The 15,825-nt window shown below is 30.0% G+C and overlaps 2 protein-coding genes across 17 annotated transcripts in view; one reads left to right on the top strand and one right to left on the bottom strand.

Moving 5' to 3' along the window:
* LOC136980013 (protein turtle-like) overlaps positions 1 to 7,805 on the bottom strand; it is a 339,436-nt gene extending 331,631 nt beyond the window's left edge. For 4 of the 15 annotated variants that reach the window (XM_067276040.1, XM_067276043.1, XM_067276041.1 and 1 more), the window contains exon 1: positions 7,294 to 7,804. In XM_067276040.1, the coding sequence (XP_067132141.1) occupies positions 7,294 to 7,357 (64 nt within the window). In that variant the 5' untranslated portion in view covers positions 7,358 to 7,804. Of the gene's footprint in view, positions 1 to 7,293 lie in introns of all 15 variants that reach the window. The other 11 variants (XM_067276046.1, XM_067276047.1, XM_067276057.1 and 8 more) reach the window with 6 other exon arrangements.
* RpL40 (ribosomal protein L40) overlaps positions 7,788 to 15,825 on the top strand; it is a 43,859-nt gene continuing 35,821 nt past the window's right edge. The window contains exon 1 of one of the 2 annotated variants that reach the window (XM_067276081.1): positions 7,788 to 7,905. The gene's annotated coding sequence lies outside the window, so the exon portion shown is untranslated. Of the gene's footprint in view, positions 7,933 to 15,825 lie in introns of both variants that reach the window. The other variant, XM_067276080.1, reaches the window with a different exon arrangement.

The following is a 15,825-nucleotide window of genomic DNA, read 5'->3' as shown; positions in this document are numbered from 1 at the left end:
CTTTTTTTTAAATAAATGATAACGGCACAGTTTGCAGTTTAGAGTTATAAATATATTATTATTCGGATAAAATTTCATGTTTTTTTATAAGAAACAAATGGTTATAAACCAAAGAAACTGTTAAGAAAACAGCAATAATTTTTATAAATTTCTCTGGTTGAAATATGGAGATCTGTACAGATTCGTGTTGCATTTTCTTAAATTTCCACGGCAAAATAATCCTTAAAATCGTAGAGAAAATAGGGAAAAAAAATGTTCTTTCGATAAATAACGAAACATAAACTCGAACGAGAACATTAAAATAAATTTAGATAGTGTAAGGAAGAAGATTTAGAAGATGTAGACAAGGTAAAATGATAAAGTATCATAGGAAAATATACAGCTAAATATATAAATTTAACGTGGAAAGTAAACAAAAATTCCTAGGAGAGATTCAATTTTCTTCTTATAATATTTAAAAATAAAAATATATAAATAAAACCTTTCTCTCCAGTGCGAAACGTAATTAAATTTAAACATATTTAATCTTTAGTAAGAGATGAAAGCGTACGCAATTTTTAATTATCAACATTAACTTTCTAATAAATCATATAAAAATTCTAAACATTATTAACATTCAAATGAATTTTTTTTAAGCCTTAAAAATAAGATTTAATAATAATAAAAAAAACTAATAATGCTTTGTTGGACGTTGTTCTTTGATCTAAAAATGTCTACAGTAGCTATAATATATCATATAAAACGTATTTTATATTAATATATCCAAGCAATCGCTTAGAATTTAAGCTATATGTAGGTCTAACATTTGCATAATGATCTTTGATTTCAAGAATTCAAAAAATCAATTTTTGTAAAGAAGTCACGCCATAGGTCACACCTAATTGCTTTTCTGATAAAAAAAAAGGAATGATTTCTAAATGGCGGATCATATTTAGAATAAAAATTTAATATAATACAAATAATTTTTAAAAAAATCGTCACTGATTAACATATCCTTATATGTAACAGTTTGTAGTAGGCCTTAGGGGAATTTCTAATCCCTGAGATAGTAATAGTTTCCTCTGAACGGTGTTGAGTGACGTAAAGGAAGTGCAAAAGTGTGTTCTTTAATGTTTTCTACCGAGCATTTGCATCCGAATTTGATGCAATTCCATCCCTAAAAGAAATATATTATTAATAAATATCGCCTTAGAATTTATACTGTCTATAAAAATAGAAGAAAGATTACTAAAAAATTGTGCTAGAAACGAATAGATACTGTTGTAAAGTGACAGAGTAGAGAAAATTAAATAAAATTACGTTCGTACGAACATAGGCGGTCCTTCACTTAATACAGAACATATTATTCTATGATATTTTAATGAAAATTGGTTGAAAAGATGATTACCTGAACGATAATTGGCCGTGAAAATAGATAGAGGGAGGAGAAATTGTTATCTCCGCCTAATTTTATTTCTTCGACCAATCTTCGTTCAGACAATTTTTACATCCGTTTCATTTGAATTAAATATTTTGCAGAGAACCACCTATTTATTATTTAATTATAATTCTTGTATCATCTGGAATATAATTCTTAAATATTAATTTTTAAAGTGTTTTTAAATTTATTTTTGAAGAAAATAAATTTAAAAAAAAAAAAAACAAGAACCTAATTAAATTATATAGATATTTTATGAAAATAATAAATTATAACTCAATTTATAATTAAATTCTGATAATTGAGAAATAAATTTTATCCTTTACATAGATTAATAATAAAGTAAACGAGTTACTAATTCGAAATTTGTACTTACCCATTTGAATCATGGATCTAAATAACCTTAAAATATCAAAAAAATTCATACAATTGAGCCCTAAAATAAACTAATTAATGAACTTAGATTAAAAACTTGCTTTTTCAATAATTTTTAGCTAACAATTCTTTTTAACAAAGTAGAGAGAATTTACAAGAAATTCAATTTTGGGATACGCGACTCACCGGTTGAAGAACACATTTCTAAAGTAATCACTAGAAAGATCTAAAAATAGAACAGAGTGAAAACTTTTAACTTCAAATTATTAGATCCTAAAAAATTTCGAACCCAAGCTAAATTTTGCTAAAAAATTCTATTTATATTTTTAGTTAAAAATAAAATATTTTAAAAATATATCTAACCTAAGCTTAACCAACTTCTCAACAATAAAAATTAGATACGAATTTAGTATTTTGAATTTTTACAGAATACTAATTAACAAATCTTACATTTAGACACATTTTTAACGTGTTTAATGTTTAAAAATTAAAAATAATTTATTAAATTTGGCTAATTCTTAACCGAAAATAGTCCACCGCATCATTTTTAACTCCGAACTTACATCCTTATTATTTTTAATTTTGAATGCATAATAAAGATTCATTTTAAATATGAATTTTTATATTTAAATATTGAATTTTTAAATACTAATTACTTAAAATCCTATAGGAATAGGAATCAAATTTCTAATCATTTTGATGTTATTAAAGATTTAAAAATGATGCGAATTCATTTGGATAAGTAACTCGGGATAAATCTTTGGAGAGATTAGCAATAAATTAATGAATTCTCATCGATAAATTCAAATTAATTAACAAATTTCACTCGTAAATAAGCTTAACGACATTACTTCAGAGACGTACTTTATTAATAGGTGGGGGGTGCATACGATCACGTGAACGAATAAACCATTTTAATCAACGAATAATCTATCAATTTGTAATTTAATAGAAGTTTTACAGCTTGGAAAACGATTAAAGACGATAAATCTTCATCTTATTCGCAAGATTTGAACGAATTTAGTAGAATAAAATTCGTTGGAATGTCGCTAAGAGGGGTGTAGATTAGTCAAAGCTCGGTAACCATCCCGATCGTTGTAGGCTGCAAATCAATAGGATAGACAAACATCGCGAATTTCTGTCAGATGTCATCTACCAATTCACACGGTTGTGTGGATTGCACTACGAATTATCACATGCAGAACGAAGATAATGAAGTAGTGGACGTTTATCCATTCAGTAGAGTTTATCCATCGGCGGTCACTAGTTGTCTAACGTCAACTCCTATTCAACTATGCAGTCTAGCGATACGGGCAGGTGTCGTTGACAGAAGACATCTCATCATCTATTTAGGTACTTTATATGGATAGAAACACCCTGTTTCTTTATATAAAAGTCGAGCTGACGGACACGTCCGTCATATTCTAATCTCCTCTTTACAGGTGAGCCTAACTAACTTGTTGGCTTTTGATCAAATACTTTGACAGCCAAAACTTTAATTTAAAAAAAAAAAAATCTCGACTTACTTTTTTCGTCATTTTAATACTTAAAAATAGAAAAAAAATATTAAATTTTACGTTAAAAAATTAATATAAATGAGTGTATTTGAAAAGTTTCTTAATAAGTAAATGGCGGGTAGGAGGGGAAAAGAAAATATTAATATTTTAATTAATAAATTAAAGAGAAATCTAAAATCTCAAGAATTTAATTTATTTTAAAATTGTCACTATAAAAATCTGTAAGAACATTAATTAGGTTTTAATTAGTTTAATGGATTTACGAAAATATAAACAAGTTATTTGAGTAGATTTACTTCAAATCGTTATATAATTTTCTACTTATTAAAATTTCGTTTACAGACCTTCTACTTGAGGCTGATTCAATAAGTTGCGACTATCCAGATAAAGCAAACAAATCTCTTAGAGCGTAAGAAATTCTTTAAGAATGTTGAAAACTTCATTTAATTCTGATCATGTTTACTACTTAAAATACTTATTACTCATCGTAAGCATTCATTTTTACTGGTAAGGATAGAAGTTAAAGAAGGCCGCATGCTAAATTCAGTAAACGAGATAATTTTATAAATATTTTTGTATAAAATTAGCATCGAAGAAGAAACTTGTTATGGACGAAGTAAGAAAATCTAGTCTTATAGAAGATTTTAGGAGGGCATTTTAACTTGTCGTTAAGCGGCATATGTTACTTTTAAAATTTGCAGTTCTATAAATGAAAGTCGAAAAAGTCTTTTTCATTCTTTTTGCTTTTTTTTTTTTTTATAAGTGCTCGATCCGGATCAGACAGTACACACATTCTAAGGCAGCGAATGGCTGACAATAACTTCAAAAGAACCAATCTGTAGAATCGTTATCCTCAGAATATATTCCACTAAGAGAACTTTAGCCTATTCTACAATACATTTGAGTCCATCAAAAGAATGCCATCTTTCTTTCCATCGAGATTTCCACCAGCGAATACTGATTAAAATAGATTAAAAACATGAAAAATTCTTACAAACTCTCCACCGTACTTAATCTTTCAGTTAAATTACCCAACGAGTTCTTTAAGAAACAAAAAGATTTGACAATAAATTATCGATTTGTGAAGGAGTAAAAACGTAGAGAAAAATTTTTACAACCAACTAATCTAAGCCATTGTAAATTACTTAGTCGATCATTGATAAAAATGGAAGAAAATAAAGTCAATATTATATTAATAGAATATTTATTACGGCTAAAGAAATTTATTCCGAATCTTTATAAATAATAGAATCATCAGATTTCGTATTTATTGAGATTTATATCGGATACTATGTTTACTACATCAATTATTTTTGTATAGGTTATATCCTATCAAATGATTACATGTTTATATATCTTTAAATTAGCTATAGAGCATGAACTAGATGATCGACTAACTAACTGATTTAAGGTAATTCGAATCCAATTTAATAATAGAAATTAGGTGTTTCCGCATGACAGTATTTGGAATCTCAATTTACTAGGTTCATAAGCATTTTACACAAAGGACGAGTTAGTTTAGAATAGCAATTTATCCGAGATGATGCGGATAGAATGGCAATTTATCGAGGGATATTGCTAGAAAATACGCCGTAAACGTTTATATATATAAAAGTTTATCCTGTTTTAGAGAGGGAATAGCCTAGATTAAATACACATCCCCGCTTAATCGTGCGAAAACAAATTAAATATAACAACAAATATTCTTCATTCTTTTAAAGATTTCTTTTTCATCAATTTTATCACCTGAAATTATTTTTTCTTGTCAAAAATATCATTTTATAAACTGTATAAATTATAAAAGTAATTTTTGTATTTTCAGTTTGAGAAACTTCTGTTAATTCGCACATTGAGTTATATAAAAATATTAATGTCTTTTTAAAGGTATTTTATGTAAAATACAGTATAGAACCCATTCGAAATGTTTCTATAGGAAATAATCTTTTAAATACGATATAAAATAAGTTAAAATTGATTACGCACAGATTTTTTACGCTATATTAGATCCTTAAAAAAATTTAAACTGTGCTACTAAAATTACAGGCCTAGCCCATATTTTAACCATTTATACAGCGATTTTCAAATCCCTTAATCTATAATATTTATTTTCATTGATTAGATTAAAATTGTCGAAATTTCGACCTAAAAATTCATTTTAAAATTGTTATTTTGTACGTAAAAAAAATAAATAAAAAAAGATGAAATTTACTTAAAAATCAGCTGATAAAAAAAAATAATCCGTTTCATACGTAACAATGTAAGAAAATTAATCGATTATAAATTTATTTATAATCGATTATTCAAATAATCGATTATAAATAAATGTAATCGATTTCGTGAAATAATAAATTTCAATTTTTGAAATTTCCACGATAAATCTCTCAATTTCACAGAGACTGGAAGTTAGAATTAGATCAGCTGTTGAAATTGAAAGATTTATTTCTAAAGAATGGAAACATGTGATTTTGAAATGGATTATCTTCATACATTTTTTCTTTCTTCCTAAGCCAATATATGATACAAATATACATATAAAGAAATATTTTTAAATTTTCTACATGAAAAAAAAAGGGTGGGGGAGGGACGACTTCGGATCGAAGCGGATTTTTGTAAAACTAATTTCGGATAAGGGGGGGGGATTGAAAACCTCGTTAAATATCTGAAAATCGCGTTTTGAACGGGCGATTGAAAACTATTAACTTTAACAAAATGTTACGACAATGGCGCATTTTTTTCTTTCTTTCTTTTTTGGCTTGAAATCGCGAGAAGGGGGTGTAGGAACGGGGAGCGAAATCTTTCTTACGTTTCTTGGGGGATTGTAATAACTGCCGTTTTATTTCCAACAGATGGAATTTCAATAGGAGATACAGGTAAGTAGACGGATCTAGAAAGCGATGCAGGAAAACCGCTGCAGAAGGATGCAGCATTCGGAGCGGGAGATGGGATGGGAGGAGGTACTTGGAAAGAGAGGAGGGAGGAGAAGTGATCGATCGAATGTTGTCTGTCCAGCAACAACACTACACTGCTAACCTCAGCCGTAAGTCGACTTAAACCTTTTGTAGTGTTTGATGCAACAGAATTGATTAAATCTACTTCACTATAATAACAATTACGAACGCAACCATACAATATACTATATATATGTATGTATATATATATATATATATATAACCCGGAATAATAAACGAGCTTAGCATAATCGCTTAAAAGACCCTCTTGCCTAACGTTTCTTATAAAATATATAACGAAATTTAAATATTAATTTTAGTTTTGAGCCTTAATACTGGCCGAAACGAAGCCGGTATGTTTGGCAGATAGGATTAATTAATATTTGTTTGGCTGCGACGAGCAATCGGAATCATCATAAATATCGCATCACACCAACACGCCTGTAGGTCGCCATCTTGTATGAATGAGAAACAAGTGACGAAAGTGTAAAACGAATGCGATTAACGAATGAGCCGACGTAGGAAACGAAAGGTGAAAAACCCGAAGGTTTTAAGGTTGGAGGTTCGCGACCGTGTTACCAGGCTGTGGCCTCCGGTGCCCCGGGGCATCAAGGCCATCGTCTTTTACGGCAGCGATGCATATAAATGGGTGAAAGGGAGATTTAATAGTAACTCGATACGTAGAAAGTGTAAGCGACGTGCATCCTCGATCATCCGGGTAGGTTACGTTTTCGTTACGTTACACTTTTCGTACGTTAGTCGAGCCGGCTTCGACCGTGGTACGATGGTTTCGAAGGGGCGAAAGTGAAGTAAAATCGCGTAACGTGGGCGTTTCTATTGTTTTCGAATAAGAAAAAACGTCAAAAATCGACTGGTTGCGAGCGATATCCGGCACGTTTTGACGTCCGACTTCGCTCTCACCTTCACCTCGACTAGTTAATGCCCTCTGTAGTCCATCCTCCGTCCGATTGCAGTCAAACCAGCTATGCCGACGGCGTCTCGCCTATTTAAATCCCCGATAACTTAGTACACTTACCTGGATTGCAGGCCCATAGGCATACAAACAGCGCCAACAAATGGCATGATTTCTTCAAAATCATCTCATCTACAGTTCCACTTCCGATGGACCACTCGCACACCCTTGGATGCAGTTAAAAATCCCTGTCAAAAATGGCACTCGGCTTCGTCGCCGCTATCCACTGACTTCCCATCCATACACATTTGATGGTCAAAAAGCCTTTCCTTCCTTCCTTCCTTTGATCGCCTCGGTAAAACCGCAACCCTCAAACCTTGTCAGCGGAGCAACCAATCACAAAATGCGACGACAAGAACCGCTGTGATTGTGACAATACCAATCCAACGTGTACATACTTCGAGGTTTCTTTTAAACCATGTTTAACGGCGTGGCGAGAGAAAATTTAAAAAAAAAAAAGGGTGTAGCGGGCGAGATTCGATCAGCGATAGCAGTACGGTGTTGTCCTACTGCACCACCATACAGTTGCCATGTCCGTAAACAGTCGAGGCAGGTGTCGCACTTCCAGCAAGCGCGGGGCCGTTCGCTGTCCGTCACTAGCCCCGACCCTCGGGTACGAGATTGTCCAAAGGCTCCCTCTATCGGCTTTTCTTCGTACTACGCGGTCGAGTCGTGGTAAGTGGTCCATATTGGATTCGTGCTGTAAGTACAGCCTTTTCTTCTTTTTTTCTTCCCCCATACGTCTTTCCTATTAACTAAATTTATATATACCATTTTTATTATTATTGTTTTTAAAAATCTTCTTTGAAATTTAAATATTTAATTGTTTTTATGCTCGTTAAAGTCTAAGCCTAATTTTAGGCCTATTGAATTTTGCTTTTTCTTGGCTAAAAAAATTAATTAATTACAATTTAAATTAGTTTTATTTAATATATTTGTTTATTACATGTTTTGACCTTTATTAAATGTATTAATAAGTTGTTATAATATTTTAATAGAGTTTTTAATGGATTTGAATTCGTAATTGCTATGCCTAACCATGTGCTTATTGTTACCCATGATTCATTACTGGGTACTGTAGGACTGCAAATTCGATCTCTAGCGTAATTTCTGCGTATAATCTTTATTATTTTTTATTTTACTATAATAAGTAATAATTTAAATATTTCTTAGTTTGTAATTTCTCTTGGTTTTCCTCGTTTTTCTTTCCTCCAAATATAATACGATTGTTACGTGTGTCATTTCCTTGTTGAATATCGTTATGGTATAATGAATTCTTGGTCTCACTCGCTTTGTATTAATTTGTCAGCATAATTGATATTTACTAGGTATAACTATGGTGGTGATTATAAATATTACAGTATACATGCAGCTTTGAATGAAGGTACAATTTCACCGGTTAGAAGTGTAGATTGTGCCCCATAGGAGTGAAAAAGTGAAAGGAATCGACGGTCTAGGTGTGGCCCTTTGTAAGATATAGTCTCACGAAACTGGCCTGTCCGGAATTTTGAATACCCTCAAAAATTGAAAAAATCTGGGGTAATTAAATATTTTATCGTTACTTACTATTAGTCGGTAAGTAGTTCAGTCGATTTTTGTTTATAGCATTTTTTATATGAGTTGGCACCCAATAATTTTGCATGTTTTGGAAATGTCTATCAAATGTGTATGTTTTAAAAAACAAATTAAAAAGAAAATGCTTAATGGTAAGAAACTGTATAATTACCAAATATAGAACTATTTCTTGATAGACTTTATTCTTGATACCAGAACAATGCAAAAGATCAACTACCTTCCACTTTACAAGAGACTGCTAAGAGTGGTAGTAGGTGGAGGGTGTCTAAAAAAGTCACTGTTCTATTTTGAAAAATAATTGGAATTATGAAAAACTGATTTAAACATGTAAAATAAGTATATTTCAAAGTGTATACTGCAGAGTTTTGTTTCATGTGGCAACTATCAGAGTCTACAGAGCTCAAAGTGATAAGTTGCTTCCTGGAACATTTTCCAGCATTACTCACAAATAGTGTTGTCTGTTGGTCCAACAGACAATACTATCCAACTTTCATAAGCAACTTCTTTTCTAAATTGTCTGATTTTCTTGCATTTCAAACCTTTTATCTTGCATGTTCATCATTAGTGATATGGGTCTGAATGGAAAATTTAACAATTACACAAAATTTGATTTAACCCAATTAACATTTTGCAAATACACAAATTTGCACTAAAAACACACATATTTATGACAGCATAGCATTTTTAAAAAAACATCTGTCACCAAAATAGTGACTTTTGAGACGTATATACTCAATATCTTGCAAAGGGTCATGGGACCATTGATTTCTTTGATGTTTTTTACACTTATGGACATAATCTACAGTTCTAATAAGGTTCCAAATGCCTCATTCAGAGCTGCATTTGTAATACTACAATAAAATACAGAACTGTGTTTTCATTATTAAGTGAAATGGCATGGTGTGTATATATATATTTCCATGAACATTCAGTGTTAATTTTATGTAAATTTGTTTAATTAATATAGTGTTCAACAGAGATTGTGGTTAGATTCAGCCTGCAAAAAAGTCAGTAAAATTTATTATCCATAGGAAGATTGGCATGTTGAACCATTTGCAAATTATTTTTTTGACACCAATGAACTAAAGCACTAAAACAACGTACATATTTAGCTTATATATTGAAATCAATGAAAATATGTAGATAAAACAGTATAAATGCAACAATAAACAAATTGGCTGAAAAACTTTCTATGTTCAATGCTTTTACTGCAGTAAAACAGTAGTAATTTTTGTTTTTTGCTAATCATATTGCTGATGATTGTGATGTGAGTTTTGATGAAATCTGTAAATGATTTATAATTCCAATTCTGATATGCTACTTAAAAAAATTTTAAAGTGCAAGTTTTTGGTATGAAATACCTTTTACTTCACAACAGTATACATTCAAACTGTGCCTTGTTTCTTTCAGTGGAATTTATTAAATATTTTTGTATTAATCTGCAAAGAATAAAAACCATAATTAGATGAGAATATTCACAATGAAATTTGATAACTCATCATAGTTTGTTGAAATATGCTAAATTTATGCTCGAGTGTAAACTGAGTAAATGAAAATTAGATTTTAAGGAACTTAATTGCACCTCATGCCAAATGATGTAGTGTAATGTTACAATGTAATGTATTTTGTCTTACGGCATTAAAACATTACATTCAAAAATGTTGGTTTTAAGGCCATAAGACAGAATACATTACATTGTAACACTACATTTATTGGGCTGTAATTTGAAAAAAATTGTAGATCTATAGATTTCCACTGTTGTCCATCTTTCTGTCTGACTATCTTTCCTTAATTTTGAGAACAGTTAGATAGAAAGATGAGACCAGATATGGAAACCTTAGGGGCAAGAGGCCCCAATCAATCTCTAAAATTAAAATTTGCACAAAAATTTCTAGTTAATCTGAGATCCACTATATCAAAACCAATGAACCAGCATAAAAGAACTACTGACTTTGAGAAGTGAATGTTTTCATCTATTTTTAAAAAAACATCCTCAGGCTGGTGTTTTAAAATTCAAATGGCACATTTTTAATAATAGTACTTTTATGCTAGTTTTGGTTTTGACATAGTGGATCTCAGATTAATATTAACCAGTATTGGGGGTGTTTTGATGAATTTCATAGTTAATAGGTAATAACTAATTATTTTAAAATTATTAGTTCTTACTTAGATAGTTTAGAGCTCAAGATAAAATCTGGAATTATCTTGTCTTATACAGTGTAACTGAACTCATTACCAATATTTTAGGGACTAATAATTTACGAGAACTCAAAATATTTTCTGTAGATATGGCTATTTTACTTCTTATAAAAACAATTAAAACTCGATACTCGTATGAAAAAAGTTCATTTTACATGTATTCAAAATCAATTTTATTTAAACATTTAACATAAAAGTAAGCAACATGTACAAACTGAAGTTTTATATTAAATGTTTCTTTAAATATAAACATTCAAAATAAGGCTTCAATTTGTACTGCTTTTGCTGTTTGTTTTTCCACTTCTGTGTTGGTAACACAAGTGAAAAAACAAACAGCAGTATCCTCTTGGTGGGAGGTTCACAATTGGTTTCTGGTAAGATTTTTTTTAGGTAGGCCAAATCTTGGAAACAAAGCAGATTTTGAAAAAGTTTTTTTGATGATTTTATGCTTATTTTTCTCTCTAGAATCTATCCCTAAAATAAAACTATTATACCTTAAAGACCAGCAAATTTATTCAGAATACAGACTGTTTTTGGATGTGCTTAATGTTCTTCAGGTCTTTACAGTTTACATTTTGTGGGAAGCTCAATAAATAAGTTTTGGTAGTCTGATATGATAAGAATTAATTTACAAGAATGAGATATACAGAATGATAATCCCATCATCTACTTTGTGACATATCCATATCCAAACAATTGTTCCACTGGTGACCAGGAGTGATCCGAGTAGTGTTGTTAAGCAAAATGAGTATGTTGTGATGTCACTTAATGAATGATCAGCAGGAAGTACAGTACTGGACCTTGAGGCATTCTTGTTACAAATGAAACTTTCATTGACTACTTTTGTTTACTGAAAGGTTTGTGCAAGCTATCTTTGAGTCTAGATGACTATCGAATGTATATTTAAATTCCTATTTTATTTGAAACATTGGCAAGATTATTAGTTTTGTTTTAAAATTATATTATTTAATATCATTTGTAGTAAATATGATGATTGTATAATTAAGAAATATATACAGTGGGTGATTTGTTAACGAACATAATTCGTTCCAAGACTTTGTTCGCTATCCAAATTGTTCGTTAACCGATTATTGATATACCATAGGTTTTATGGGAATATGATTAATTCGTTCTGGAGATCCCAAAAATAAAAAAAATATATACTTTCTTACTATGTTTATTTATATGTAATAATAAAAATACATATATACACAGTCTTGCATTTTTATTAGTCATGTATTTTCTGTTTGTGGAAGTTAAAGAATATGTCTAATGTCAATTGCTTTTCTTTCTTCTTTGGTATTCTTCAGAAGTAATTAATAGCATTGTAATTGTAGAGATCTCCAAGACTATTAACCTCAATTTGGTTTGGATGCCATTCTAAGACTGTTGTTCTGCCATCCTCCCACTTCGTCAAAAGATATTTAATAGCAGATATCAGCATTAATCCTCTTTTTCAGAAGAAAACATATCTTGCCAAGTTTCTTGGTGTTCTTCATTCAAGAGTTCTTCTGTCGTCAGATCAATTTCAGGTTTCATTATGAACTTTTCAATGTTCTTTATTTCTCACATCATCAACAAAATCACATCAGATGTGATTTTGTTACTCCTTTTTAGCTGCTTGAGTCTTCTTGATAATACTGCATCTTTCTTAGATAAGATTGAACTGCGACCTACTGTAGACCTGTTCAAACCATACTGCCCAGCGACATCAGACATTTTCTGCTCACTCTCTACCTTTGCTATTATACTCTTACCTTTTGAAAATAAAAACTAGCACAAAACTTGAGTGCCCACCCAACAGTCTTGCAGATACTGTAAAAAAAATTTCTGTCAGAAAAATAAAAGGCTGGAATTACAAGGAAGAGTTTCAAAGTTTGGAGGAATGCTATCCGATCAGTATATACCCGGTTGAGTGTCAATGTCAATGTCTCCCGTGCTCTGAAAAGTTTTGAATTGTTGCCTGAAGACAAGGGTAGACCAATCAGTATTCATTATTTTACGTTTCTTCTTGTGTTTGTTCTGTGAGGTGTTCATTATCTGAATATAAAATAAAAGTGTTCGTTAACCGATCACCTACTATTTATAATAATCATATAATTATACAATTATATATATGAACAAACAGCTTATCTGTAACCTATAATTAAATTTCCATGACAAAAATTTTCTCAGAATAAATCACGTGATTTTATCTATGCATTACTTGCCACTTAACTTAATTCTTTTTGTCTATATTTTTGTGAATTAAATAAAACAGTATTGTTCTTCTTTAAAATATCAGCAGGTTACAACAGTAATTATTTAAACAAATTTTGCATTTACATAAGAAAAAGAATTAATATTAAGTCTTAATTTGCATTTAAAAGTGGCATGATAATTCCTTTTAGAAACCTGTCCAACATCCCACTATTTCCAAGTTAAAATAATTTGAACTAAATATGGACAATTTTAGATACATCTTTGATTAAAAGAAAATTTCATATTAAATGAAATATCCTTGTGTTATGCACACATGATTTTGCTTATGAATATATATTTTCCTACTACATTATGTTTGTTATTTATTATAACAACGAAAGAGTTTTCATTGATTATGAAAACTCTCATAATCAATGTAAAGAGGTTTTAATTTTGACACACGTGCTTATTGTTCTTTGAGCTTTTTTCAAAAATAATTTGTTTAATAACCTTCAAAAATTTTCACGCACACCTTTAATTTTGTCATGGCACACCAGTTGAAACTCATTGCTCTAGGCCATACATTTATTAGAAATGATCATTGACATTAAGTAGCCAAAACCTTTTCATGACGACAATCATTGCATTCAGTATTGCCTCCCAGGTCCTTTAAATCCCCCTTACAAAGAAGTTCATGACCAGAGTGCACAAAATGCATCAAAACTTGCTCTTGATATTACTGTTGTTCTAAAGTGATTCTCTTGCAGTTTTTCTGTGAGGAACAAGTGAAGAAGAAATTAGCTTGGGCTGTAAGGCAGATGTTGCAATTGTTCCAAACCCAATTGCTGAAGACATTCTTGTGTGGTCTTGGCAGTGTGCAGGAATGTGTTATCCAACAAAATGACACTCTCACTCAAGACATGGATGCTTTTGCTTTATGGCCAGTTCAGCTTGCAGTGGGTTGCCCAGTAACAAGCAGTAATGACAATTAATTAATCCATGTTCAAGAAATTCCACAAGAAGAATTTCCTTGGCACCCAGAAAACAATCAAAAACATCTTTCCTTCAGAATTTGTCACTTTGAACTTTTTTGGAAGAGGGGAATGAAGTGGTGGAAACATGCCTCATCTTCTGTCACTATCCAGTTTAGAAAGGCAATTATCAGTCTTCTGATAATGCATGATGTGTTCCATAGACAATCTCATCTGATGACAATTCAGAGCTATTAAAATACTAAAAAGTATAACAAGGTAAACTTAAAAACTTTTTAAAAAAGGCCATAGTCAGTTGTTGTATTGAAAAAGATAATTAATTAACTGTTAAAAATACAAATTTTCTATCCAACTGTTTATCCAAGATAAAACTTTTAAAAAGCTACATTAAAATTAAAAATAATCAAATAAACTTGATTTACTTTTTTCCAATGTCTTTATTGTGATAAATGCATTTCGATTTAACAATCTTCATCAGTATCACCATTATAACAAGTACTGGAACATTAAAGAACAGATTATAATTATAATTTATAATATACAATATATTTAAGTTACTTAGAAATTTTGAGTTTCTAACAATTAAGTCATTTTGTATCGTTGCCATCTACAATAATGACACTTTTATATTCATGTTCAGGTTTACTAAATTTGCATTTTTTCATGACGTTTTTTAGTTATCGTAAAATGTTATTTAATTTTTTCTTTTTTTAACATTTCTTTCATATAATAATAATTTACAATTATTTTCACCTTGATGTGTTGTCTACAGGGTTCATTGATGTTTAACTCTTAAAACTGTCACGTGTTCTTTTATTTGTGTTTCAGTTGTTTTCTCATTTTTCTGATATATATTCTTGTATTTTTATCACAATTGCATCTTAATTCATATATTACTCCTGATTTATCCAATGTTTTTCTTTTTCACTTATAAAAAGAAAATAAGTGAACATTACATTACAGGAATACTTTTTTATTCCGTTAATGTTTAGTTTATTAGTTAATAAAGGAACTAAATTTATTCCTTTGTTTTAATTTTTTCTTTTGTTTTTCAAACAATTCTTTCGTGCAAGGAAAACTATGAAACTTTTAATCTTCAATTTTTTACCTCTAACTCCAAATCTATTTTCTTTGTATTCATTTTTCCATTTATCTAATAAGCATTTTGGATAATCATTCATTAAATAAATTTATGTATATTAATATCATCTTTATCTCACTCTGTTGTGAATGTTGTTCTACAATATGTTTTTCTTAATTCTGTAATAAAATTATTTTTTTAAATATATAACGGACTATATGAGTGATTATCAGTTTTATCTATATTACAACCCTTTTTATATGTTTTATGCAATAATCTGTTCTTTTCTCTTATGTTTATCTAAGTAATTTATGCTATTATTTTCTTCTTTTTCTAATTCCAAAATGATATTTTATTTACTTTTTCTAATGTTGTCATCATCTATCAAATTTATTATATAATATCAATATGTCATCAACATAAGATGAATTATGAACTATGCCTTTTATGTTTTTAATTTCTTCATCTCTATATTTCATCACTATTTCTACCAATTTTGGTCATGAAAAAATGCAAATTTAGTAAATCTGAACATGAGTATAAAAGTGTTTCTGGAATGGCACATTA

This window comes from Centruroides vittatus, unplaced genomic scaffold (genome assembly GCF_030686945.1).
Source record: "Centruroides vittatus isolate TY-2023 unplaced genomic scaffold, ASM3068694v2 contig_658, whole genome shotgun sequence".
NCBI classification, from domain to species: domain Eukaryota; kingdom Metazoa; phylum Arthropoda; class Arachnida; order Scorpiones; family Buthidae; genus Centruroides; species Centruroides vittatus.
This window is presented reverse-complemented; position numbering and strand designations above follow the sequence as displayed.